The sequence below is a fragment of the Ruditapes philippinarum genome, unplaced genomic scaffold, assembly GCF_026571515.1.
Source record: "Ruditapes philippinarum isolate M1 unplaced genomic scaffold, ASM2657151v2 ctg1903_1_1_1_1, whole genome shotgun sequence".
Classification (NCBI taxonomy): Eukaryota; Metazoa; Mollusca; class Bivalvia; order Venerida; family Veneridae; genus Ruditapes; species Ruditapes philippinarum.
In genome coordinates this window covers 108,020-135,444 of record NW_026866018.1, presented here as the reverse complement: position 1 = coordinate 135,444, position 27,425 = coordinate 108,020, and the positions used below count along the sequence as shown (strand labels likewise).

At 32.8% G+C, this 27,425-nt stretch overlaps 1 protein-coding gene across 9 annotated transcripts in view; it reads right to left on the bottom strand.

The window, feature by feature from the left end:
* The window catches only part of LOC132731005 (unconventional myosin-Va-like), a 122,949-nt gene that overhangs the window by 82,917 nt on the left and 12,607 nt on the right, over positions 1–27,425 (bottom strand). For 8 of the 9 annotated variants that reach the window (XM_060717097.1, XM_060717098.1, XM_060717101.1 and 5 more), the window contains exons 2-11: positions 23,110–23,220; positions 20,383–20,430; positions 16,196–16,307; positions 14,321–14,377; positions 6,140–6,284; positions 4,716–4,872; positions 4,017–4,147; positions 3,011–3,105; positions 2,106–2,213; positions 1,344–1,450 (exon numbers count right to left, since the gene is read on the bottom strand). In XM_060717097.1, the coding sequence (XP_060573080.1) occupies positions 1,344–1,450; positions 2,106–2,213; positions 3,011–3,105; positions 4,017–4,147; positions 4,716–4,872; positions 6,140–6,284; positions 14,321–14,377; positions 16,196–16,307; positions 20,383–20,430; positions 23,110–23,220 (1,071 nt within the window). The remainder of the gene's footprint in view (positions 1–1,343; positions 1,451–2,105; positions 2,214–3,010; positions 3,106–4,016; positions 4,148–4,715; positions 4,873–6,139; positions 6,285–14,320; positions 14,378–16,195; positions 16,308–20,382; positions 20,431–23,109; positions 23,221–27,425) is intronic. The other variant, XM_060717099.1, reaches the window with a different exon arrangement.

The window sequence follows — 27,425 nt, the reverse complement described above, 5'->3', positions numbered from 1 at the left end:
TCAAAATAATTATAAGGTTTGATGCACTGCTTTTAACAGTAACTTTCACCAGTTTAAGTGTTATTGGTACCAGTTAAACAGTTACTCAAATTGGATAAACAGTTAATTACATCTGTAATGGTCACACTGGTTTAAAAACAGTTTATTAAACACCTGATTAATGGTAACATTACCAAGCTTAACCACCAACATAATATTGGTTTATCAGCAAGCAACCCCCAGTATTAATGGCAAGAGAAACTTACAATGTATAAAACCAACCAGAAAAACCTGACCCTTCCCTGTTTTAGATGTACATTAGAAAAACATGAAATGAACATAATGATAATTGTGTTACAGTAATGAACATTATATAAAAGTAATGATAATTATGATAATAATGTAAAAGTAATGATAATTATGTTAAATTAATGATAATAATGTTAAAGTTACGATAATTTTGTTCAAGTGATGAATGAGATAATGATGATGATGAAAGTGATGATGATGATGAAAGTGATGATGATGATGAATGTGATGATGATGATGAATGTGATGATGATAATGAATGTGATGATGATGAATGTGATGATGATAATGAATGTGATGATGATGAATGTGATGATGATGATGATGATGAATGTGATGATGATGAATTTGGTGAAGAAGATGATGATATGATGATTATGATGATGATGATGTTATTGATAATGATAGTAATTGATGTTTGTTATTACAATCTAAATAATTATGATTAAGATGATGGGGGGGGGCACTGATGATGGTAATGGTAATAGATGTTGATGATGTAAGTAATTATAATTATGATGATTACAAACTGATTTTTAATTTCTAAAAAAAAAGACTGGTTTGTAGATACTTTATAAAACCATCAAACTTAAGAAAATATTCAAGGACAATATACATTACAATGCATTACATTCCATTTTTATATCACCATTTTGTCAATTACCAATCTAAATACATTAAATAAAGTAAACATGTCAACATGCACAATCACAAAAAAAAATCAATAAAAAAAAAATCAAACAAAATAGCTGCTGCCATTTATACACAAACAAATGTTAGAAAAGCCAAACAGCCTTTTGTAGTACTTTTTTACTTTAAAAAGAATAAATAAATCTATCTCTATACATAATACGTTTAATACATAGCCAATCTACAATTATACCATGCATGATCATTCACAGACATTTTCTTTTGAGCTATACGTAAAACACTTACATCACATCAATATGTCTCCAACATCTCGCCAGAGATTAACTCATCTTTTTTTTCATTTAACTAATTTTAAAAATAAAAATATCCATCTTTGAACCTGAAATTCTTAATTCAATACTTACAGCCATTTCCGAACTTTCCCCGTCCTTTTCATTGATCTTGACATTACCAAAATGTAAGACAGCCGAGAATATTTGGAATATCATATTGATATCTTTCTCACTTAACCCTGAAATAAATCCAATATTTTACATGACTTTCTCACTTAAACCTGAAATAAATCCAATATTTTTTCATGGCTTTTTTTCAATAAACCCTGAAATAAATCCAATATTGTGCATGGCTTTTTCAATAAACCCTGAAATAAATCCAATATTGTACATGACTTTCTCACTAAATCCTGAAATAAATCCAATATTGTACATGGCTTTTTCACTAAACCCTGAAATAAATCCAATATTGTACATGACTTTCTCACTAAACCCTGAAATAAATCCAATATTGTACATGACTTTCTCACTAAACCCTGAAATAAATCAAATATTTTACATGACTTTCTCACTTAACCATGAAATAAATTCAATATTTTACATGGCTTTTTTCACTTAACAATGAAACAAATCTAATATTGTACATGGCTTTCACTAAACAATGAAACCAATCCAATATTGTACATGGCTTTTTCACTAAATGACTAAATGAGTAACTTTTTAGAAACTTATAAAAGTACACACTCTTTTGAAGAGTTAGAACAGAAGTGTTTCTGACACATAATGTGCCTTTAATCATACATAAATACAAATATATAGAAAGGTTTTTAAGAATAAGAAATGTTTTTTTGATTCAATTTATTCAAGGGACATGAGAATGATGGCAGCACCTACCTAACATTTTCATGGCTTCTTTAGTTGTCCTATACTCTTTTTCATCATCTACTCCATCAATGACGGGGTTCTTGCCCTGACTAGTGTAGTAAAACTTTTCTGCCGGCACTGAAAACATAACATCATGCTTTCTTTACACTGTGTATCATTACAATAAAATATTTCACAAGTTATGAATCTTATTATTTAAATCTCAAGAATATTATCAAAGTCTCAAGAATTTTTTAAATTTTGAATAATATTCTAATAAAATCTTAAGAACATTGTAAAAATCTCAAGAATATTATTTAAGATCTCAAGAATATTAATAAAATTTCGAGACTAAAATCTCAATATCATTATTAAAATCTCAAGAATATAATTAAAATCTCAAGAAACCTTAATAATATCATTTAAATATCAAGAATATTATCAAATTCTGAAGAATATTATTAAAAATCTCAAGAATAATATTATAATCTGAAGAATATTATCAAAGACCCAAGAATATTATAAAAATCTCAAGAAATCTCAAAAATCTTTAAACTCTCAAGAATATTTTCATATTGTTTAGGCAGTTTTCTTAATAGCCTCCGGGGAAAAAACTAGGTGTCCCGTCGGTATACTGTCTAATTTTTCTCAGGAAAAACTAGGTGTAGTGTGAGTATACTGTCTAATTTTTCTCGGGGAAAAACTAGGTGTCCTGTCGGTATACTGTCTAATTTTTCTCGGGAAAAACTAGGTGTCCTGTCGGTATACTGTCTAATTTTCCTCAAAACACTTTAAACAGTTACAATTATTTTTGGACTGCTGTTGGGATTTTTTTCCGCAAAATTGGGGAAAAAAGAGGCTATTTTGGCTTGGGAATAAGCTAATGGGGCTATATTTACGCCCCTTGTGAGAAGAAGAAAATGCCCTGTACTTACTTAAACCAAATTTCTTCAATTCTGGGAGTTCCCTTGATGCACATAGTTGATAAAACACATGATAATTTCTCTCATCCTTGGCCTGAAATACTACCCTGAAAATCACGAAAAGCAGACGTCCAAAATGAACATAATTTAAAGCAGCACACCTCCAGATTCATGCTTATTTTCATGAAATTTTTGAAAATGTATTAAGAAGTAAAATATTGTGATGTGCACAATGAAAATAATTTTCACATTGCAAAAGGCACTTACAGGCCATGTAAATTACCAAAAAGAGGTCAAAATATACAAAAGATTTCAAAGTGCAACTTTCAGCATTGGTTAAGCGTTACCTTATGGTCAACCTTTGGCCATTTTTAGCCTCTCACAATTCCAAAATTTTCTTGGAGATAAGGGAGTCTGCTGATCCCAAAACATAAGGGGACCCTCTGGCAACCCCCAGAAGTATATATTATTTGTTAGGGCATGGCGCTAAAAAAGTGATCACTTTTTTTAACATCATTTCTCAAATGAAAACAAGTGTTTGGGGTCTAAATAGGGCATTCTTTTCACTATTTGAGGCCTCTCAAAGGGGGGTGGCGTGAAAAGGCGTCAAAAGACGTGAAGTAATGGATTAATGTAAAAAATTTAACTAAGTCAAAAAACAGGAAGTGGATGAGCAACTGACCTGAAATCAAATCCCATAGTATGGGACCACCTGTCAATGCCGTATGCCAAATATCAAAAGGATGTGAAAAGTTGTTGCTGAGAAAACCGTTACAAAAAATTTTTTTCCCCACCCGCACCGTACTATTACCCAGGTTTGCACCTGTGAAGCCCGGCCAAAAATGTAGTTACATAATTATAGCTATATGGGTGTCCAATATTATTAATTCAATCTTGAAATCCCTTACAATAACTATTGGCAATTGCATGGTCAAAGCAGGGAAAGTCTCATAAACATTTTTTATATGGACTTAGATTAAATTTTAACCTCTGAATCCAAATATTTGCATATACGTACCTGGATTTTTCTAGTAGATATGTTCTCATGTGTGCTCCAACAATCTCGTTGCTTTTACTAAAGCTGATCTCTATATACTTGCCAAACCTACTACTATTGTCATTTCTGGTCGTCTTGGCATTCCCTATAGCCTATAAATAATAAATCAAAGTATTTAACACAATGATTTTTCTCACTTAATTGGGAAAAGGCCTTGTCCTCTTGACTTTGTGGAAAATCATTGCTAAAATTTCTAATTTGGGAAGTAAAAAAGCAGGTTAAAGTTCAGATTTTTGGGAATTGCATGATTGTAAAGAAAATTATAATTGGGAAGATGTATTTTATAGGAGACTGTTACATAAACAGTAAAGTCACTGTAAAGCAGCCTTCAGCCTTTATATTTTTCGTTGGAAAAAACAATTCTGTGTTGTTTCAAACTAAGTATTAGAGTAATTTTATCTTGGAAAAGTGATCATATCATAATTAAGCTGTCTTCAAAACAACTTCTTAAGAGCTATTTATAGCGTGCCAGTGACGATTGTTTCTGACCTATCAATTGGCTTAAATTTTTGTGTCAAACAGTTAGCAAAATGAGAATCAATAAACAATAAAGAAAATATTGTGTAAATTATTTTTTGTTATCAATAACAACAGTAGATGTATCAGTCAAAGAATAAAGAAAAATTTGTAGAAAATTTAAATATTCTACACGCCACATACCTCCATGATAGGATTGGATGCCAGTACTTTCTTTTCGACTTGGGTTTCAGCTTGTGATCCACCGACCATAGCGAAATATCTCATGGCATACTTGGCAGAGACAGTTTTTCCCGCACCAGATTCCCCACTGACAATGATAGACTGGTTTTGCTCGAACCTGCATTTAACATATAGAAAAATTACATCTGTAAATCAGTCACACCATGAAAAAACCGACAACCTATGCGACCAGCATGGATCCAGACTAGCCTCAACATCCGTGCAGTCTGATCAAGATCCATGCTGTTCGCTTACAAACCCTATTACAAGTAGAGAAACTGATAGCGAACAGCATGGATCCTGATCAGACTGCGTGGATGCGCAGGCTGGTCTGGATCAATGCTGGTCGCAAACGCACTATGTTGGTTTTGTCGTGGCGCGGCTCAAATCAGACTGATTCCATGTGTGCAAGTTAAATATAACAGAAAACCTGAAAACGCTTAATTAAGCATTATTTCAATTGGTTTTATATAGAAAAACAGAACTTTCAGAGAGTAAAAAAAAAATTGAACTTCAGGCAAATGTCTAAACCCTTGTACCAATGTGATTCCTATGAATAACATTTTAGAGGTAAATTTGGTTAAATAGATGATATTGAATGAATGTAGATTTAATACTGAATTTATTGGATGAGTTGAATAAAATCATAAGATGCGAGCATCTGACAAGCATAATATTTTTTATTCAACAAGTTCAATAATTTAGAATTGAATCTACATGAATATAATATTCTATTTATCACATATTCAGAATAAGAACGGTGTACAGTAAAAAATTTGTCATTTTTCATTGACGCTTATTTAGTGTAAACTTAACATTAGTGATTTAACGCTACATTTGAAGCCACATCAACTGTTTGTTACTACACTAGTGTAATATAGTATTTATTAAATGGGTTTAATACACTCCTGCGCCACAGTTTATGTGACAATACTTTTTCCATCTTTTTTTTCCTCAATAATCACAGTTCATATAAACTATCCCTTAATCAAAATTTCACAATATTTTTTCTATTATTATTTACTGCCTAAATTTTCCATTTCAACCCGAGATACCAATTTACTTATCTTTCTAGAACCTATTGTGACAAACTAAAATTTTATCAATATGATTTCAAATATATCATGTAACCTTCAAGTGATAAAAAGAGTGGGGCAGTCATTTTAGACGTTTTTTTTAAATAAACCCCATTATTATAATAATATTTAGATACATTTTTCATTATCAATTTTTGACCATTTTGACAGTCATTCTTTCGAAATATTCAATCTGATAGCGAAAAAAATAAGCATGACTAGGATCACTTCCAACACACAACTATAAGTAAAACCGCCAATTCCATAGAAGTAATAACACCCAGATCTCGCAATTAATTTCATATATACCTGGACATTCTTTTGTACGCCTCCTCCGCCACCGCGTAGATGTGTGGATCCATGGCGCCCATGTCCTGACCGCTGTATGCTTGTATGATGTCATTGTTGTATATATCAAGCTGCTCATATGGGTTAATAGCTACAAGAACAATTCCTGCAAATAAAATGAATAGAAATTTATTACTTCTGTAATGCAGAGAAAATGAAATCGCTTTTTAATTTATCGAAAAATTTGTGTCAATGAAACCTTAACCTGCAAAAATTAATTTTAAGATTACATGTATCAAATTTGAAGAGAAAAATGTCATATTTTGTATCACAGTCAAAATTTCAATTAAAATGAATATAGTGATGGCCACTTTTGCCCACCATAATGTGACTGTTCAGAAATGTTATAATTACATGTTGAAATGAGTGAAATACTAAGAGAAAAATGTCAAATTTTGTATCACAGATCAAAGTTCAATTAAAATATAATGGCTACATGTATGTAATACAACAAGAGAAAAATAATCATATTGTATTGCTGGAATTGATTTGCCATTACAAAATTGTAAGAAAATATAATGAATTAAGGTCACTACTGCACGCCATACATGTACAAAAGGCTAAATTTGCAAAAATAAAGATAAGGCACCAAGACAAAAAGTCATTATTAATTTGAATCACAGAAAATATAATGATGGCCAATATTGGCTACCATACATGTACAAAAATTTAATTGCATAATGTTACATTCTTATTACATAAAACAGGCCCAGATCCAATGGGGGGTGGCCTTAAATCCCCTCAGTCACCCTGGCCTAAAAAAAATATTCTATCAAAGATGGCATATTTAGGGTAAAATATTAACAACAAGAGCGATCAGTAATCACATGTGTCGCCTCATGATGGCCTATTTCATGTTGGGACAAATTTTGTGACAGACAGACAGACAGACGGACACTGTGCACAACTAGACTTGGTACTGATCATTCCTGTAAAGTTTGGATAAAATTGCACCAGTAGTTTATGAGGAGTAGTCCGGACAAGCTTTTGCGTATCTGGGAACACACAGAAAAAAACACCTTTTTATCAAAGGGCCATAACTCGGCCAAAAATCATTCAACCAGAAAACCAGTGCAATATGGGCAAGGACTTGAGCTACAGATCAATCCTGTAAAGTTTCATTGAAATTGCATTAGTGGTATAAGAGAAGTAGTCCGGACAAACTTTAAAAATAAAAATTATTAAAGGGCCATAACTCTGACAAAAATCATTGAACCGGAAAATGCTGACAATATGCACAACTAGACTTGGTACTGATCATTTCTGTAAAGTTTGGATGAAATTGCACCAGTAGTTTATGAGGAGTCGTCCGGACAAGCTTTTGTGTATCTGGCAACACACAGAAAAAAATACACCTTTTTATCAAAGGGCCATAACTCGGCCAAAAATCATTCAACCGGAAAACCCATGCAATATGCGCAAGGACTTGAGCTACAGATCAATCCTGTAAAGTTTCATCGAAATTGCATTAGGGGTATGAGAGAAGTAGTCCGGAAAAACTTTAAAAATTAAAAATTATTAAAGGGCCATAATTCTAGACAAAAATCATTGAACCGGAAAATGCTAACAATATGCACAACTAGACTTGGTACTGATAATTCCTGTAAAGTTTGGATGAAATTGCACCAGTAGTTTATGAGGAGTTGTCCGGACAAGTTTTGTGACGGACAGACAGACGACGGGGAAGTGATCCCTATATGTCGCCACTACTCCGTAGAGGCGACACAAAAACTGCCTTAAGATAAATGTAAGTCACTAAAGTTTTGTATATTGGTATATTTTTTTTTCCAGTGGGAGATCCCCCAGTCCCCCCCCCCCTTAAGAGGGGAGTTTGGACTTTCAAATATAACCACCCCCAACCAAAAAATTCTGGATCTGGCCCTGTACAATGTCCCATGAGAAAAATGTCATATTTTGTATCAAAGACCAATTTCAAATAAAATATAAATAAAGACTACTAATGCCCACCATACTGTTCAGAAGTGTTATAAATTCATCTTTAAATAAATAAAATACCAGAGAAAAATGTCATATTTTGTGTCACAGATCAAGAGAAAAATGTCATATCTTGTATCAAAGACCAAATTTCAATTAAAATATAATGATGGCCACTCTTGCTCACCATACTTGTAACAGAAGTCTGACCTGAGTATGACTGCGGGACATATTTATTAGTATTTAATGTATACATCATTATCAGTATTATAATCAGCAGTCAGTGACTGTCACATTAACATGCCCAGAACAAACTAGCCACTGGTCACTACAAATTGAGCTGTCCACCGGCCACTTTTACTTTCCAGCTGGTTTATTTCACTTATAATCTCTGACAATTTTCTTAATATCAAAATTTAATACAATTTTTTTCTGCATAAAATTATTCTGTGAAGTTTTTTTCTTCTTACATTCTTTTTTTACATTTTTTTAAATTAAAAAATTTCATATTTGCAAATACAATGTTTTGTGTAAATTTGCCTATGTTATTTTTTTCCTTCTAAAAAATTTAACATATTTAACTTTTTTTTTTTTGCTTCATTGGTTTTCTTTTATTATACATGTATATTACATGTATATATTTATTTCAAAAATCCAACAAAACCAACTTTCTGTCCTAAATCAAATACATGCAAATGCATTTCACTTGGCATTATAACATGCAAAAACATAGATCATAATGCCTGACTTTTGACTTTTATTATTATGTTCATTTTACTAGATATATAATTAAACAAACAGTTTTTGTTTTCTAAATAATCTTACATATTAAACCAGGAATAAAAATTTCTGTTTTCTTTCCCTGTGCTTGAAATTATTGTAACCTTTTCTTATCCTGTATCAATAAGAAAAAAGTCATTAACAAAAATAAATACAACACTACGAGGTAGTCCGTTGTCGCACCACCTAGAACCTAGTCGCACCACCTAGGATATACTCCGCCGCTGGTACATTCATTAAATCAACCGGACATCTAATTTACAACATAACAATGTTATCTCTTACAGTACAGGGGAACACAAAAGCTTGGCCACTTTTTATCATTCATGTTATATTGACAAGATTGATGCAATAACCAAGTACCTTCTTATTTGTTTCTGTAACGTTTACTCTAGCTTTGCACTGAGCTCGTTACACGTACACGTGGGAAACTGTTTCACAACATTATTGATTAACCAACACACCATTACACTTGTGAACATATACCTTAAACAGAATTCTCTTGTACTCTAATGTGCCTATATTTTGACATTATTTTATGGGTCAGCTTGACACAAAAACAGTTTTAGCTCAACCACTTTTTTGTTACTTGGTACGATGAATTTTGCACTAAGCTATATGCATTTTCATTATTGTCTTCCCTCAGATCACTGTTAATGTAAATAAGACATTGAGTAGTTTATGTAATTAGGCGATACACAAAATGATCAGATAAATCATTGGTGTCGGCCAATGCTGTAAATATAATTTCTTTACATTATTTGATTCCTTTTTTTATTTTGATTCTTTTTTTTTGCAGAGTTTTACATCACAACAACACAGTATAGGTCATATGGCGACTTTCAAGCTTTACTGGTGGAAGAGGACCTCAGGTGCCCTTAGTGCATTAATTTCAGGCATGAAGTGCCACCTAAGTAGAACCATCGACATTCCAAATGACAGTTGGATAGCTTCGTCACATGAAAGGATACAAAGTTTCTGTCGGGATTCAAACCCACAGCAGTGATCATGGGCAAGAGGTTTGAAGTTAACAACCTTAACCACTTGGCCATGGACGCCCCTATATAATCAGACAAGGCTGAGAAGGGACTTCAAATCAAATAATTTGCCTATCACCAATGCAGGGTCCTTTACCAAATCAGATGCTTAAATGGATTCCTTCAAGAAATCTTTTGTGTTCTTATGTGTTCAAAAGGTCAGTGGTTCATTTAAAGTGCCTGATTATACATAAATATATGACTAAAGGGCTGCCTGAGGATTGCCTTCATTTCTACAGCTTAAAAGATACTGACAGGGTTCGTACAAATCATAAGTTAAAGCTGCTGGAACATAGTTTGATTACCCTTTTACTGCCGTATATATAGCTAGCCAGTGTTAAAATCTTAACTAGAAAGTCTTATAACTTCCAACACAATCAAACTTAAATGAATTCTGTATAAACTAAGTTGATCAGCCAACAGTGTAGAGCTTGATCAGACTGCACAGACATTCAGGCTGGCCTGGCTCTATACTGATTGAGAGAGAGAGTTAATCCCTTCCAGTTCCCGCATGATAAGGGATAAAGAATTGAAATAAAACATATGTTACATATGAATTGGTATACAATTTATATGTACATGTAATCATAAATGAGGTGCAATTACCCATCATTGCTTTAGCATGATTATCATAAACGATCAAGTTAAGATAACAGTGTACAATGTAAATGAAATTATATCATATGATATCATATTTCATGACAAAAGATAAATGATTTGTTTTATCCAAGAAAAATTAATGTAATGCAATTTCCAATCATATTTTGTTGTTTGTTAGGTTTTTATGGTTTGTTTGTTTGTTTGTGTCATTTTACGCCTTTTTCCAACAGTATTTCAGTCATATAGGCGGGTAGTTTCCTAACCATCGTTCCTGGAGAGTTACACCAGTACTTGACTACCTTCCTCCGCGCTAAACTACCAAAGCATCTCCCGGGGATCGTACCCACGCCAGAGAGGTAACTGGATTAGAAGTCATCGACTCTAACCACTCGACCACGGAGGCGGTTAGGTTTTTATGGTGATCAAACACAGAATAAAATATATGGCGCTGAAATAGGAAAGATGATTTTGACTTCCCTCTGGTGAAACAAACGTCAACGTAAAACCACCTCACCTGCTGGAGCTAACAGACGTATAGAATCCAGTTATTCTAATGCATTTAGTCACCACTTACAGTCATGCAGGGATAAATGGTGGCTGCAATTTTTCATGTCTCAACCCTTAAAGGCAACCTCTCAGCCATCCCCATATAACATACCATTTTCCCCACATAAACATGTATTATGTCAATGTCCACCAATATATCAATTTTTTAAAATATCATGTTATCTTCTATTTCCCCCAAAGTCCATGTCATATTTCCCCCATACATCATTTCATATCCCCTAATTATATCATATCATATTTCAACCATATATCATGTCGTATCCCCCACCCATATATCATGTCATATTTCCCCCCATTTATCATTTCATCTTCCAGTATTTAAAGATTAATGCACATTCTGCAGAAATACAATAAATATACTATATTTGGTCTGCCAATTACTTCTGCTAACAAATCTATACACCAGTATAGGTTCTGGAAAATTCTCAAATACAGGGGGGTTAAAGTTAATATTTCTCTGTTATCTAAATATAGACATCTGTACTAGCCTATTCTTATAACAATTTTTACCATTGTCTACCAGTGCCAGGGTTGTAATCCACAAGGGGTTAATTCACCATGTAATGAAAATAAATGACTACTATAGTTTTTAGGTCTAACGACTGTGTTGGTCTGGCACATATGCAAAACCTTCTAAACTGTCAGCCCTTCTAGAAAAAAAAAGTAAGACCTTCTAAAACATTTATAACCTTTTAAATGCAAATCATTGACAAGTTAGACCTTAGAAATGTAAGACCTTTAAAAATGTAAGACCTTTTAAAAATGTAAAGACCTTCTAAAAATGTAAGACCTTCTAAAAATGTAAGACATTCTAAAAAATGTAAGACCTTTAATGTAAGACCTTCTAAAAATGTAATACAGTCATAATGGCCCTGATTTGCATGACAGTAAGACAGGCATTTCAAAGTAATTTGGTTTATATAAAAAAAAAAAGTAAAAAATCAACATTTACTGTCGCAGAAGAAAATCGGTTAAAGTACAAGGCCATTCAAGTTTGTCCTGAAGATATATCAATGCTCGACCTCTTACAAGCCCTAAACTTTACTCTGAAATACCTGCCACTTGTGTAAATAACAAAACTTTCCTGTTGATTTACATGAGTGGTTGATATGTAAGCAAAGAGAGCAAAAATGTCAATTGCTTAAAAAAATCATGTGCATATTTTAATGCAAGAAAACAACAACAAAAACAACTATCATTAAAAAAAAGCTTTTTATTTATTTTTAATGACAGAAACAAGAGCTGTCGGTAGGACAGCAACGCTCGACTATTCTTAGTGTTTGATAGTAAAAAAATGCTTGATACAGTTACCTCCTCCTGTTTACAGGTTGGGGTCATGATGGTGAACAAGTGTGCAAAGTTTCAAAGCCATATGTCAATGGACTTGAAAATATTTGAACTATTACAAAAACTTTAACGTAAATTCTAAGTCGAAAAAGGGGCATAATTCTGTTAAAATGCTTGATAGAGTTACCTCCTCTTGTCTACAGGTTGGGGTCATGATGGTGAACAAGTGTGCAAAGTTTCAAAGCCATATGTCAATGGACTTTGAAAATATTTGAACTATTACAAAAACTTTAACGTAAATTCTAAGTCGAAAAAGGGGCATAATTCTGTCAAAATGCTTGATAGAGTTACCTCCTCTTGTCTACAGGTTGGGGTCATGATGGTGAACAAGTGTGCAAAGTTTCAAAGCCATATGTCAATGGACTTTGAAAATATTTGAACTATTACAAAAACTTTAACGTAAATTCTAAGTCGAAAAAGGGGCATAATTCTGTCAAAATGCTTGATAGAGTTACCTCCTCCTGTCTACAGTTTGGGGTCATGATGGTGAACAAGTGTGCAAAGTTTCAAAGCCATATGTCTATGGACTTTGAAAATATTTGAACTATTACAAAAACTTTAACATAAGTGGTTACGCCAACGCCGACGCCGACGCGGACGCCGACGCTCGGGTGACTGCAATAGCTCTACTTATTCTTATCGAATAGTCGAGCTAAAAAGCGTTCTTGATGCACATTCGAGTATCAACTGTCAGGATTAATTAGACGGACGTCTCAGTTGGAAACGACTTTAAATACTCTTATTGAGTGTGGAGGTCACAAGAAACCTCCGTTTTATGTCATCGTAAATGTGACAGGGGGGTAAAAACTACAAGAATATGATTTTATGCTGGATAATTACTAGCATGTCAAACATTTGCAATAAAATGTCCATCAAACAGTATATCACTGCTAATTGATTTACAACCATAACAATATCATATTAAACACTTGTTGCTGAGTTTTTATGCCCCTCACAATTAGCCCTTGTCAGTCGGTCCTTCTTTCCCTCCAGAGACTCACGAAACATTATGTAAAGTGTGGACATGGGGGCATAATTTAATTATTCTACGACTAGTTTTCTTGGATTTCCCCAGCTTTGAATTTGGAAAAGTCCATTACAAGCTAATGTGCTTGTTTTTATTTCAACAATAATAATGTAATACTTATATCAAGCCAACCTGAATAACTCAATTGGTTAGAGCTCGAGACTTGTAATCTTGACATTGTGGGTTTGATACCCTAGCTGGCCAACTAAAATTACTAATCAGTCTTTCGAAATAAGATTTTTAAATCAGGTCCCATGTATGAGTGCTTAATCACTTGGCGTATAAAAGAAGCAGGAGAAGCTTCTGGAATTGGGGCATCTAATTCTGTATCTTTGTGATATCCTCCAAAATATAAAATGACTAATACTCTTCTGGAGGAGTTGCCTATATGGACAACCAGTGGCAAGTATAAATAAACTCACACATGCACCTCACACATACATTTAATTATTATCTATTTCTAACAAAACAAAACAGCTGGATATAAATAGTGGTCCTTGTTTGTTTGTTTGATTGGGTTTAACGTCACATTGACACAGTATAGGTCATATGGCGACATTTCAGCTTTACTGGTGGAGGAAGACCTCAGATGCCCTTCCGTGCATTATTTCAGGCATTAACGGACACCTGAGTAGAGCCACCGGCGTTCTGTAAGCTAGTTGGATAGCTTCCTCGCAGGAAAGAATCCAAAGTCCCTGTCAGGATTCGAACCCACAGCAGTGAGGGGCAAGTGGTTTGAAGTCAACGACCTTAACCACTTGGCCACGGAAGCCCCCAGTGGTCCTTGTCAAATTTAATGGCTATGATATAACTTTATTTTATCTATTCTAATATAGATACAAAACTTACCACAGTATGTATAAATGATGTTTCTTTCTTCAAATCTCACTTTCAGGTTATATAATACTGAAAATAGACAAAGAAAAACAAATTTTTTTGAGAGTTTTCATAATTATAGACATACATTTATAGGCAAAATTAAAACTGTTCAAATAGAATTTTTTTAAACTTGGCATGTTGTTAGAATATGAAAACAGAAACATTTTAAGTGAAAAAAAAAACGGGATCACCATTCTCATTTTTGAGTTATCTGCTCCAGAATCAGAAATTTCTACTTATTTGAGGTCATTTCAAGGGCAGATAACTTATAATTATTTAAGATACACTGGCATGGATCTTTATATTACATGGAGAGGAAGCTATGACATCATGCAGTGGTAGCAAAACCGCGCAAGTTCACATTCTGCATGAGATTTTCCGAGACCGTGTTCTGCCATCTTGAATTTGCAAAGAAAGCTTTAAAAAATATGAGTTTAATTATTATATTATTTGCAAATATGCTAAAATTGGATGAAATAACAGTTATAATAAAATGGCAACTGAGACCAATAAACGAAATTTCTATGTCACATGATTGTCTATCACAAACCTTCATACACAAAGGGCCAATAAATCTTGCACAAGGAATTGTGGGTCTGGATGGGAATAAAAATTCTATTTTTAGAGCAGCCCATCCCCCTGTAATAAAATCACAGACTGCAAATTTCAACATAATATCATGAAGTTCAAAGATTTTATCCAAACTGTCTTCACTTAATGGTGTTCATTGCATTATATTGGAATCAATGGGATAGGAATTATAGACTGTCTGATATATAAACCAGTCTATCACTATATAAAGAAAATAGAAAATATTGACTGGTGAACAAAATTCACTTACAAGTACGTAAGTAAGCAAGTGTTCTTAAAGTCACATTAAGCCCATCCTAGCATAATGTTCAGGGTACAGATAAGAATAAAAAATAACTTTCTTGCCATTATTTTTTATATTTAACTATGAAAAATTAATCAATAATCCAGTCACAACCGGTATTTTCTATAAATATTGTTCAGAATGAATCGATAATGCTCAATTCTTAAAAAGACTGGAGAAGTTGTTATTAAATTGTTTTACCCACATTTTGCATTATCAATTATTGGTCTGCTGAGTCAACATTATAAAAAGCCATAACCTCAAGAAATATATTTTGCTAATTAATCTCAACTGGACATAAAAAAATGAGCACAGTTCTATTTCTATTTACAAGTATCTTGACTGGTTTACACAATTCACCCACAAGTTCTCTGTTCTTAAATTAAATTTTTGGAGAGCAGTCTACAATTCTGTAATGTCATATATAATGACAGCAGAAGTTGATTTGTTGAAAAGAGTTTTCCAGTAATTAACCAGACAAGCAATTATAACAAGGTCCCTTGATAATTTAAGATTAATTGAGGAAACACAGTTGAGACCCAGAAAAATTCTGCACTGAACAAAATTCATATTATATCAATACTGATGCTATCTTAAACAGAAGTTTTCTTTATTTGAAAATTTTAGTAGGCAAAGAAGGAAAATATAAACTAGCACAGAGAATTTTCATAAACATTACATTAAAGAGAATCATGATCAAAACAAATTGATGAAAACAATTTTGGGGTTATCCAATCAAAATCCTTACCGTGGGCTCATTTAAATTACTGAGTGATGTCAGATCATTTTCAGCCAATCTGCAGACAGCTATAAATAAATTATCAATGTCATTTTACTGTTATCCAATGAAAATGCTTACCTTCAGGCTCATTTAAATAACTGAGTGATGTCAGATCATTTTCAGCCAATCAGCAGACTGCTATAAATAACTTAATGATGTCATTTTACTGTTATCCAATCAAAATGCTTACCTTCAGGCTCATTTAAATAACTGAGTGATGTCAGATCATTTTCTCCAATGAGAATGTCTGGATTTCTCAAGTGCGGGAGTTTGGTTTTGTCTTTGATATCTATCACAGATTCCTGTAAGAACATAAAATATCATATTCAAACATAATGACATTTCTATAATAGATACTTAAAATTTAAATACTGAACTTGTGTGATTTTGAAGTTGAAGTTGTCAAAAGTAAAAACATGGAATTTTTTATGGAAAAAAAAATGACATTTCTATAAAAGATACTTATATAAGCTTGAAATATGTTTATCAGATTTCTGCTTGAGGAACATTCAGTTCTTTAAACATATCAAATTAAGCACTGCTGAATTTGTGTATAAAGGACTTATCCAGTTCTGAATTCAGGGTTGTCCACAGCTAATCAGAAGGGATTTTAACCAATATGCTGAGAATTAATTAATCCACAAACATTCTATATATAACTCCACCATGACAAAACCAACATAATGCGTTTGCGACCAGCATGGATATAGACCAGCTTATGCATCCGCGCAGTCTGATCAGGATCCATGCTGTTTGCTATCAGTTTCTCTACTTGTTACAGGGTTTGTAAGTGAACAGCATGGATCCTGATCAGACTGTTTGGATGCGAAGGCTGGTCTGAATCCGTGCTGGTCACAAACGCATTACCTTGGTTTTGTCATGGCGCAGCTCATATTTGTATAGAGAAGCAATCTTGCCGTGATAATGTCATGTCATTTTCCTCGCTTAAACATTATTAACCATACAGCCATTAAAATTGTTTCATCAAAACCATAGAAAACTTACTCCATTTACAATGTCTATGTCAATGTAAAACAAACAAGATTACACCAAATTTCAGAAATTGAACAAAGGATTATCATAAATAATAATAACATAAATATTTCTTTTTTATCAACTCCTAAACTGTTTTATTAAGGCATTCACTTTATAACTTGGGGAGTTATAAATTTTATGACCAAATACTTTAAGTACTTCATAAATGAATAAATAATGCTCAATTGACAACTAACTAATTGAAAAGATTAAATTTTCATAGTATTATATTTACACGACAAATTATGAAAATGATAAAAAGTTATATTAGCACTATGTATATATCTTTTAATAAATTAGACTAAATAGTTATAATATAAAACTACAATGACAATTAATCAATTAAGTGATTAATTGCAGATTAATAAATAATTGAATTATGATTAATTGATCAATCTATCTATTAAAAGTCTAGCAAATACAGATGATGTAACAACAAAAATCTCGTCATGTTTAGTTGACCATGACAAAATTTGCTTGTCTGATGCTGTCTATGTGCTAGTATGTTATCAATTCACGTTATGTTTTGAAAATAAAACAACCAGGGCCTTCACTGCATAAAGCTGATTTTACATAGGGCCCTGAGTCATGCATATCAAAAACATGCAACATCAGTGCATGGTCAGTGTGTTAATCTATCTGTAAATATGTTTTCTAATATTTTAATGCCTACATTCATTGGAATGCATAAAAACGCTGGTGTTCTAAAAAGAAAACTTGTTGATATATTTCCTTTAGAAAAACTAGTAGGAAAGACATGTGATTAATTACATATATATGGTATTTTCAATAGCCAATAGTAATTAAGCAGCCTCCTTCTAGATAAATGCCATTTATAATTCTAATAATGGGTATACGATAACCTAAAACTGGCAATTAAATACTGAAATGGAGGAAATATCTCAGGACCATATTAAAATATAGGCCAATTAACAAATTTTTATATATTCTATGAGCATAATAAACGGTATGATTAACCCATTCCATTATGTGTATGTTTCCTGCTTTGAACTTAGTTACACTCGTTCATTGATATTTTTATTCATATTCTCAAGGGACTTTACTTTACTAGGATAAAAATTCATCAAATAAAATGAGGTCCTATATTATAACTGCCATTGAATTGTTAAAAAAAGGCACCCTGAAAAGTGTTTATGACTATGTTGTTTCAGTTAGTACGCTAGAAATTCTAAATATAAAACAAGAGCTGTCAGTTACTAAGGACTGTGCATGCTTGACTATTCTCAGTGCATGATAGTAAAAATATATGCCTAAGGTATTATGTAAAAATTTTAAGTAAAAGAAGGGCCATAATTATGTAGAAAAGTTGTGGTCTTTGGTAAGTGATCTACCATGCTGTCAAATAAGTGTGTGAAGTTTTAACCCATTCTATTCTGTAATTTTGGAGATACCAAATAAAGCATCAAGCTACAAAACTGAACCAAAGTGTGACAGCTAATGCTATAAATGAGCCGCGTCATGACAAGACCAACATACTGTGCTTTTTGCGACCAGCATGGATCCAGACCAGCCTGCGTATCTGCGCAGTCTGATCAGGATCCATGCTGTTCCCTATCAGTTTCTCTACTTGTAATAGGGTTGGTATTGAGCGAACAGCATGGATCCTGATCAAATTGCGCTGGTGCAGCTGGTGCGCATTCCATACTGGTCGCAAACGCACTTTGTTGGTTTTGTCGTGACGCGGCTCAAATATAGTCAATAGCTAATAATGTCTAAATTAATGCAAAACTAAGTATTTTGCTGACACATCTTACAGATTATTAGTAACGCTTTAATAAATAAATAAATAAAAAAAATAATAAGAATATAGCAATTTATCAGAAACTAAGCCAGCTAGACATATCAGACCATAATTATTTAAATGTTTTGGAACTCTTTTTAACAGTTTCTTATTCGTAAGCTCTACCAACAGAAAAATCAAATTTTATTCGAAAAACCCTATTTTGCACTAAAGCTAGCAGAATTAGTTTTCTAAAAAGAAGGTACAAAAAATCAATTAAGTTTTATCAAGAAATAATATCCAATTTACAATCTAACACTATTTGTTTATAATCAATTCTATGTGTTTTTCATTTCCAACCTTGATTAATATTCATTAAATGGACAGAAAATTCATACAATTGTAATCATTCAAACAAGACTAAATTCAAATTTTTAAGTTTTTTCCTTTCTATACATGAATGAAGAATCAGAAGCATAGAAAAGTGTTAAGTAAAGATGATGAAAACTACTAAAGATATAAGATATAAAAGATTATTATACATGTAATATCATAATTAATTCACATGTTAGCAAAAAAGCAAAGTGACGACCATAAACCACACAAGGGTCATAGAATAAAAAACATTTAGTTTTGGCCAACACATTTTCTCTACATGACTTTTTAGTATTCTACAGTTTTTGTTTCAGAGTCATCTCCCTTAGTATATAGAGAATTACCTCCCTTTATCATTTGGCATTCTCATTCATAGAGTCACTTCCCTGGACTTCAAGCTTTCACTGTAACTATCTTAGTATTCCATCAATGGGTTACCTCCCCTACACATTTAGAAAGTTACCTCCCCTTAAATTCAGAAAATCCTCCCTAGCATTCCTTGATTTAACTTCCCTTGTATTCATAAACTAAGTTATGTTCCCCTTGCAATAAGAAAAATCTTCCCTATAGCATTATACAGAATTATCACCCCTGGCATTAACAGAACTTAAGCTGATTTTCTAAAGTCCTAGCATTTAAAAGTTATTTCCCATTCCCAAAAAATTCAAGGAGTTATCTCCCCTTGTAGACAGAGATTAATCCCCATAGCAGTCAGTGAATTTTCTCCCCCCTCCCAGCAGACAGAGAGTAATCCCCATAGCAGTCCGGGAGTTATCTCCCCCTAGCAGTCAGAGAATTATCCCATAGCTCTGTGAGAGTTACCTCCTCCTAGTTCTCATACAATAATATCCCCAGCATTCAGAGAGTTACCTTCCCAAGGAATAAGACTCCATAGTTGTATAAAAGGTTAAGGTCTTTAAAGGCTTGTTTAACCTACTAAAAGACATTTACTGGTTACACAGAAGAAGTAGACAAAGATGACTATCATATATAAACAGCTATAGACAAACATGCCATATATGCGACAAAACCACACCCACACAGTGGTAAATATGCATACATTTGCATAAATTAAGCTAATTAGCATAGATTTGCATAAATTACACTAATTAACATAAATTAGCATAAAATATGCTAATTAGCATAAGAATTTGCATAAATTATGCAAATTTGAAAAAAGACAGAACATATAAATAGAACACTACAGCGTGCTTTATTTTAGTTACCGTTTCCTTCGCAAGTTTTTGGTGGAGATGTAAATCTTGTAGAGAAATCTTAAAACCATCAGCAAAGAAAAAAAACATCAGCAAAACGGCAAATAATCAATACACTATAAACAATAACTTATCAAAATAAACAGTACAAACTAGAAAAATAATCAAAAGAAATAATGTAATGTTTTATTATATACCTGTAAATATTCTATAACACTGCTCATTTGTAATGTCAGTTTTATCTTTACAGCAGCACGCCTCCAGATTTATGCTAATTTTCATGAAAATTTGAAAATATTTTAAACAGTTCAATATTGTTAAGTAACCAAAAGAATGCAATTTACATATTATCAATGAAACTTCAAACCCATGTTTATTAGATTAAAGAGGTCAAAATATGCAAAAAAAGCCCTTGCTGCATTAGTAACGCAGTAGAAATATATTTATAAATACTGACGCCTCTTACGGTCATAAATCACACAGAACATGCAAATTATTACTAGAATTTTGAATATTTATACTTTTCCTAAAATCTTGGTACTTTTTTCTCAGGTTTGATTTTATCGAAATATTTTTGCTCATCTGGAGGCGTGCAGCTTTAATCATTGTGATGTTTACATCATTAGCACATGTACAGCTGCTATAATTTCTTTTAATTTTCCTCAAATAATTTGTGCAGAATTATGTATTCGGATTCTATTCCGATATATGTTCAATACTTTTGTTTGTTTGAGTCGAAGATGTGCATTATCAAACTGTATGGTTATTCTATCCTAAAGAAACAGTTAAATTATATAAAAAGGCTCAAACCTCTCTCAAATTTAACCAGAGTTTTGAATCATAAGCAATTACACTTAATATGATCCAATATTGTAGTATCAGAATTGATTTCATTATGTAATTATTGACATTATTTTTTGTTGTTTCGTTTTATGGCCCACCAACACATTATAGGTCATACAGCACAGAAACAGGAAAGATGATTTTGGTTTACCCCTGGTTTACTTTTAGTTTGTAACACCCGATGGTAAGCCAAAATCACCTTTCCTCTGGTGTTACAAAACTCAAAGCAACACCAGGGGTTAAAAGTTAAAACCACCTTACCTACTGGAGCTAAGAGATGCTTAGAATCCAGTAATTCAAACCCATTTAGTCGCCTCTTACGATCACGCACGGAAAAACGGCTACTATTTTGATGCCTCAACCGTTAAATGCAACCCCTCAGCCACAATGTGGACAATTGAATTTATAATGAACATATATTATACAGGTATATAATAAAAGGTACATTGAAAGAATAGGCCTTGACCTGGAGCTAGAACCATGCTCTTGTTGATTTTTGCCAGGGCAGATCAAACCTGTCACACAAGCATCTCCTTCTATCCGAGGTCAGACAACACCAGATGCTCGAGAAAACCTGCTTTGAGCAAAATCCACTCAAGCAGAAACATGGCCAGATCAAGATATTTTTATGCTGTCATATAAGCCGCACCATGACTAAACCAACATAGCGCGTTTTCAACCAGCATGGATCCGCGCAATCTGATCAGGATCCATGCTGTTCACTTACAAACCCTATAACAAGTAGAGAAACTGATAGCGAACAGCATAGATCCTGATCAGACTGCGCTGGTTGCAAACCCATTATGTTGGTTTTGTCATGGCGCGGCTCATATATATATATATATATATATATATATATATATATGAAAGAAAGAAGTCATGAGCGTGATTTTTCGTGCGATTTTTCTATATATATATATATATATATATATATATATATATACAAAACTAAAGGGACTCCACTGAAGTTTTTGTTTGTTTGTTTCATTTTATGCCTTTTTCCAACAGTATTTCAGTCATATAGGCGGGTAGTTTCCTAACCATCGTTCCTGGAGAGTTACACCAGTACTAGACTACCTTCCTCCGCGATCCAACCAACGCCAGAGAGGTAACTGGATCAGAAGTTATCAACTCTAACCCCTCGACCACGGAGGCGGTCACACTGAAGTTTTTGCCACTGAAGTTTTTGACATAACAAAACAGGAAATATCTTTCGAGACTTCTTTCGATTTGATATACATTCATGTACATGTGTAATTCTGGATCAATAACTTGTGCATTTAATTTCAGAACATTCACAAACTCTGTTATTCCAGAATAAATCATCTTTATTTGTGCAAAATGACCCCAAAAATGAAGTGTTCAAACACTTTTAACTTGAGTAAGGCATAAATATTGCTTTTAGATCTAATTCTAAGGCTAGTGTATACAATATTGTCTTTTGCTTTAATGTTTCTGTTTTGACGGCTCCAATTGATCTATGTAAGAATGTCAAATTTTGTTTTTAGTCTTTAAATTTGAATCTCAGTGGAGACCCTTTAACAAGTCAACAATAAGGTCACAACATTGTGTAAAATAATATCAACAACATGTCATTAAATACTGTATAATTATATACCACAAATTTTTTCTTGTTTTAACTACACAACAATTTTTGATAACTCAATATATGAATCTAAAGCTAAGCAAAATTTGTTTCAAATCCCTGTATAAAAGCAACCAAATATTTCTTCAAGTCTATTACTCTTACACAATTTGGAGGGAAAAAAACCTTTGACAACATAAAAGACAACAATATAATTTCTTTGGTTTCCTGCAAACCTTAATAAATAAAAAGCATTTTTTTCCCCAATACTTTATCAATTCTATATTGTTTAAAAAAAAAATGTCACTCACTTCTCCTTCTTCATAATGGACTTTTAATTTACAAGGAGCCTCTTTGTAGTCTTCTAATAGCTCCGCCCCTCTCCACACCACATCTGGGTCAGGCAGCCATACACGTGCTCCCTGAAAATAATGACAAATCAATGAATGGTGTAAACATAATTTACATAAACTATATCACATAGCTCCGCCCATTTTTATGCTAAATATATGTCAGGCGGACATAACATTTAATTATTTCCTGAAAATAATTTGGAAAAAATTTCTACTAATGTTAATGTACCATCTCACTTCCTTTATAGAATTTTAATAACATGTGCATTATAAAAGGGGAGGTGGTTTAAACCTTTAATGATAATTTTTATTGGCCAATAGTATTTATGGGATGGAGCTTAAATATTTTTTGACATAGCTGGGTGGAGTTGTCAGTTGCTACACAAACATTTACATCTAAAAGAATAAAATACAATTTTGAATAAGATTTATGGCCCAGTATTTAATAATATATGAGATTAGAATATAAATGCATCAATTTTGTATTTTTTTTTTAACAGAAGTGCTGCCTGATTATTGTGTCATCTTGATTTTAGTGTTGTCATACCTTACAGAAGCAAATCCTAGTTTCTTCCTCATTAAAACCAGTCTGTATATAAAATCTCTTATAAATAATCTCCTTAATAATGTTCATGTTGCTTTTTTTTTCTAACATAAAGGTTCAACTTTCTTTCAAGCCTTGATTTTCTTCATAGCAAACTCTTTTATTTAAATATCCAAATTTTTAAAGCTGGTATCATCACATGACTGTTTTGTTTGTCAAATATATTCCATGTTTTCACCTTTTAAAAATTAATTTCATTTCCTGACCATTCCATATAATCCACATGAAAGTCATATAAATATTATGTACAAAAATGTTCCAACTTCCACAGTATCCAAAGGCCTAATGTGAACAAAATTATGAATAATTACACTTAATGCGGTCTCTCTCTCTCAATTCTCGTCATAACACGAGACAAATTATCTATAATGTTACTAGAATACAAATTGTGAGTTGACCGCAAAACTGCAGTAACTTGTATCAAATAAAGCAGGACATACAACAGTTTTGCAATCAACCTTCAAAATATCATAATTTATTAATTTTTTTCCCAATTTATGCACTTTTGGCAGATGGCACTATCAATATAATACAGTCTTGATAATCCTTATCTAATATTTGATTATAAAATTCCTTTAAAGGGACTTCACTGAGGTCTTTTGACACAACGTAGGACAGATAATTATTTTTGGATATTCATATAAAATTTGATGTACATGTAAGTCTAGACCAATAGCTTATGTGCATAATAACACTCTGTTTTTTTTTCTTGTTTTTCTTTCGGAATAAGTTTTCTAACTGCGAAAAATGACCAAAAATTTAAAAGCGAAAAAAGGGCTTATAATAGCTCAAATACAATTTCTAATTTATTTTTTGGTTTAAAAATAGTTTATTTTTTCAAACAAGTATACACATTTACACTTTACAAATAGAACATAAGAACACATGAAATGAATGAAAAAGGATTTATTTCTGTGTATATTTCTTAATTATCAATGTATCTTGTGCATATCTTTTCTTTTTTTAGTGTCACAGTTGAACATCAAAAGAAATTCAATTTTTTATGCTTTTAAATTTTTGGACCTCAGTGGAGTTCCTTTAATCTAATATTTCTGCGAAGTTTTATCTCAAAATTTCAGGTATATCAATATCCCCTTCTTATCATAGTATTTTTATCTGTAATTTCCCCTGAATTTCAGTAATAGACTCTCCTCTCCCTGTTTTGAATAAGGAACAAACCAATAGTACTTTAAAGGTTTTTTTTTCAGTATTGATATTATTGACAAAAAAAAATATGTAAGATTGGAGGTGTAGGACAAAGAAGAAACTTATGGTATGTGCTTGTGCCAGCAAATATAATAAAATATAGTTATCATACTTTTTAAAAATTTTAACATTGTCAGCAATCTTTATTTCTTTTAAATTTAAAACAATGTCAACTTCCCATAATCAACTCGAAAATCATAAACATTTTCCATATATACATATCATTCAGCATAAAGCCTGACTTTTATCAGAACCATAATATTCACATTCCACCATTTTTCCTTCAAATAGTTAAAGTATTTCAAAATTATAGTTAACAATTACAATGCACTATTTAATACCCAGTTTTTCACACATGATCATTATACCACATAAATACATACAAAATGCAAAAAGTTCAAATTCTTGCATAAAGCATCAACAATGTCAATTTTTATTTTATTTTTTAATATTTTTTTTCACTTTACTTAATTTCAACCAATTAAACTAACAGTTATCCAAATTTTCAGTCTAAAATCTACACTATATGTATTCACAATGTTCACAAAAATTTTATAATTCTTATCATAAATAATTTTATATTCTTTCACTATTCATGTTAATAGTAAATACATAAGTTAACTGAATTATCCAACTTTTCAGTAGACTACATTTAATCCTTTAACTAAGCTTTTTGTAACAATTACATGTATTATATATCCGAAGTTCCTGAAAAATGATATGATTTGTTCATTTAATATTGGAAACATATGTGGTCAAAAAAATTATTCTGTAACATAATCATGTTAAAATGATTGTGAAAACAAGGCCAAGCCTAGTCTGCTTAGTTACATATTTGTTTCTGGGCCTGTTTTTTTTTCCAACTCATACAATAACAATAATAATAATAAATGATAGCCTGAGTCTTCCCTATGAGCCTCTATCATAATATACATATAATACATACAAAGTCCTTTAAAAGACTTCTTCCCAATCAAAGTTTTCGTAACAATCATGAAGTTTTATAAAAAATCTGAACTTATACACCAGCCTTTTAGCTTCCCAAATTAGCAATTTTAGCAATAATTTTTCCCAAAATTAACAGGCCAAAGCCTCTTCCCAATTACATGTATCATGTGAGAAAAACCTGTCTGGAAAATATAACAAGAGGGCCATGATGGCCCTGAGGTCACTCACCTGTATATAGCCCCAAGGGCTTTTATTTGAACAAACTTGGTAGACACCCATAAGAAGATGTTTCATGCTAACCATCTAAGCTCTAACTCATTGAGTTTTTTAAAAGAAGATTTTTAAGTTTTTGCTATACACATATACAGAAAACCATGACCCCCGGGGCGGGGCCAATTTTGACCCCAGGGCTTTTATTTGAACAAACTTAGTGGACACTCATTACAACATGTTTCATGCTAAATATCCAAGCTCTAGCTCTTTGAGTTCTTTAAAAGAAGATTTTTAAGTTTTTACTATATGCATATAGAGAAAATCAATGACCCCCTGGGACGGGGCCAAATTTGACCCCAGGGCTTTTATTTGAACAAACTTGGTAGACACTCATTAGAAGATGTTTCATGCTAAATATCTTAGCTCTAACTCTTTGGGTTCTTTAAAAGAAGATTTTTAAGTTTTTACTATATGCATATAGGGAAAATCAATGACCCCCTGGGGCGGGGCCAATTTTGACCCCAGGGCTTTTATTTGAACAAACTTGGTAGACACTTACTAGAAGATGTTTCATGCCAAATATCTAAGCTCTAGCTCTTGGTTTTTTAAAAGAAGATATTTAAAAAAATTTCTTTTGGTTGCCATGGCAACCAGAGTTCTGCATGGAATTAAATTCTTTGAACAAATTTTAAAGGTGACCACCAAAGGAACATTCTTGTGAAGTTTGGATGAAATTGGCTTAAGCTACAGTCTCACTTACATCCCGGCAGAGCCCCGGTAGATGTCCGGGGTGATCCGGGAACGATCGGGGTACGACCGGGAACAACCAGGGTACATCCGTAACTCTGCCGGCAACGTCCTGGATGATCCGGGAACATCCGGCATTCGACCCCGGATGGAATAAAATATTTAATATCACCGGGGTGGTCCGGAATGATCCGGGAAGGTATAGCTTTGCCGGCTTCATCCTTAGCTCTGCCAGGAACGACCGGGGTTATACCAGGAAAGCACCGTAGCTCTGCCGGCACAAACCGAGGATGATCCGGGGTATGATATAGCCGGTAGAGCTACGGTAGAGCTACGGAAGAGCCCCGGTAACTACAGGCAGAGCCCCGGAGGATAAAGGTAGAGCTACGGTTGATCCCGGTAGAGCCTCGGCAAAGCCCCGGTTCGTTTCAAAAGAATAACGACAATTTGCGATGATTGCACTTGTTTGTATTAAAAGCCTTCCCCTTTCCCTTCTATCCAGTATGGCATAAGGATTTTTCAGAAAATCATCATGAATTACTATTCTGGAACAATA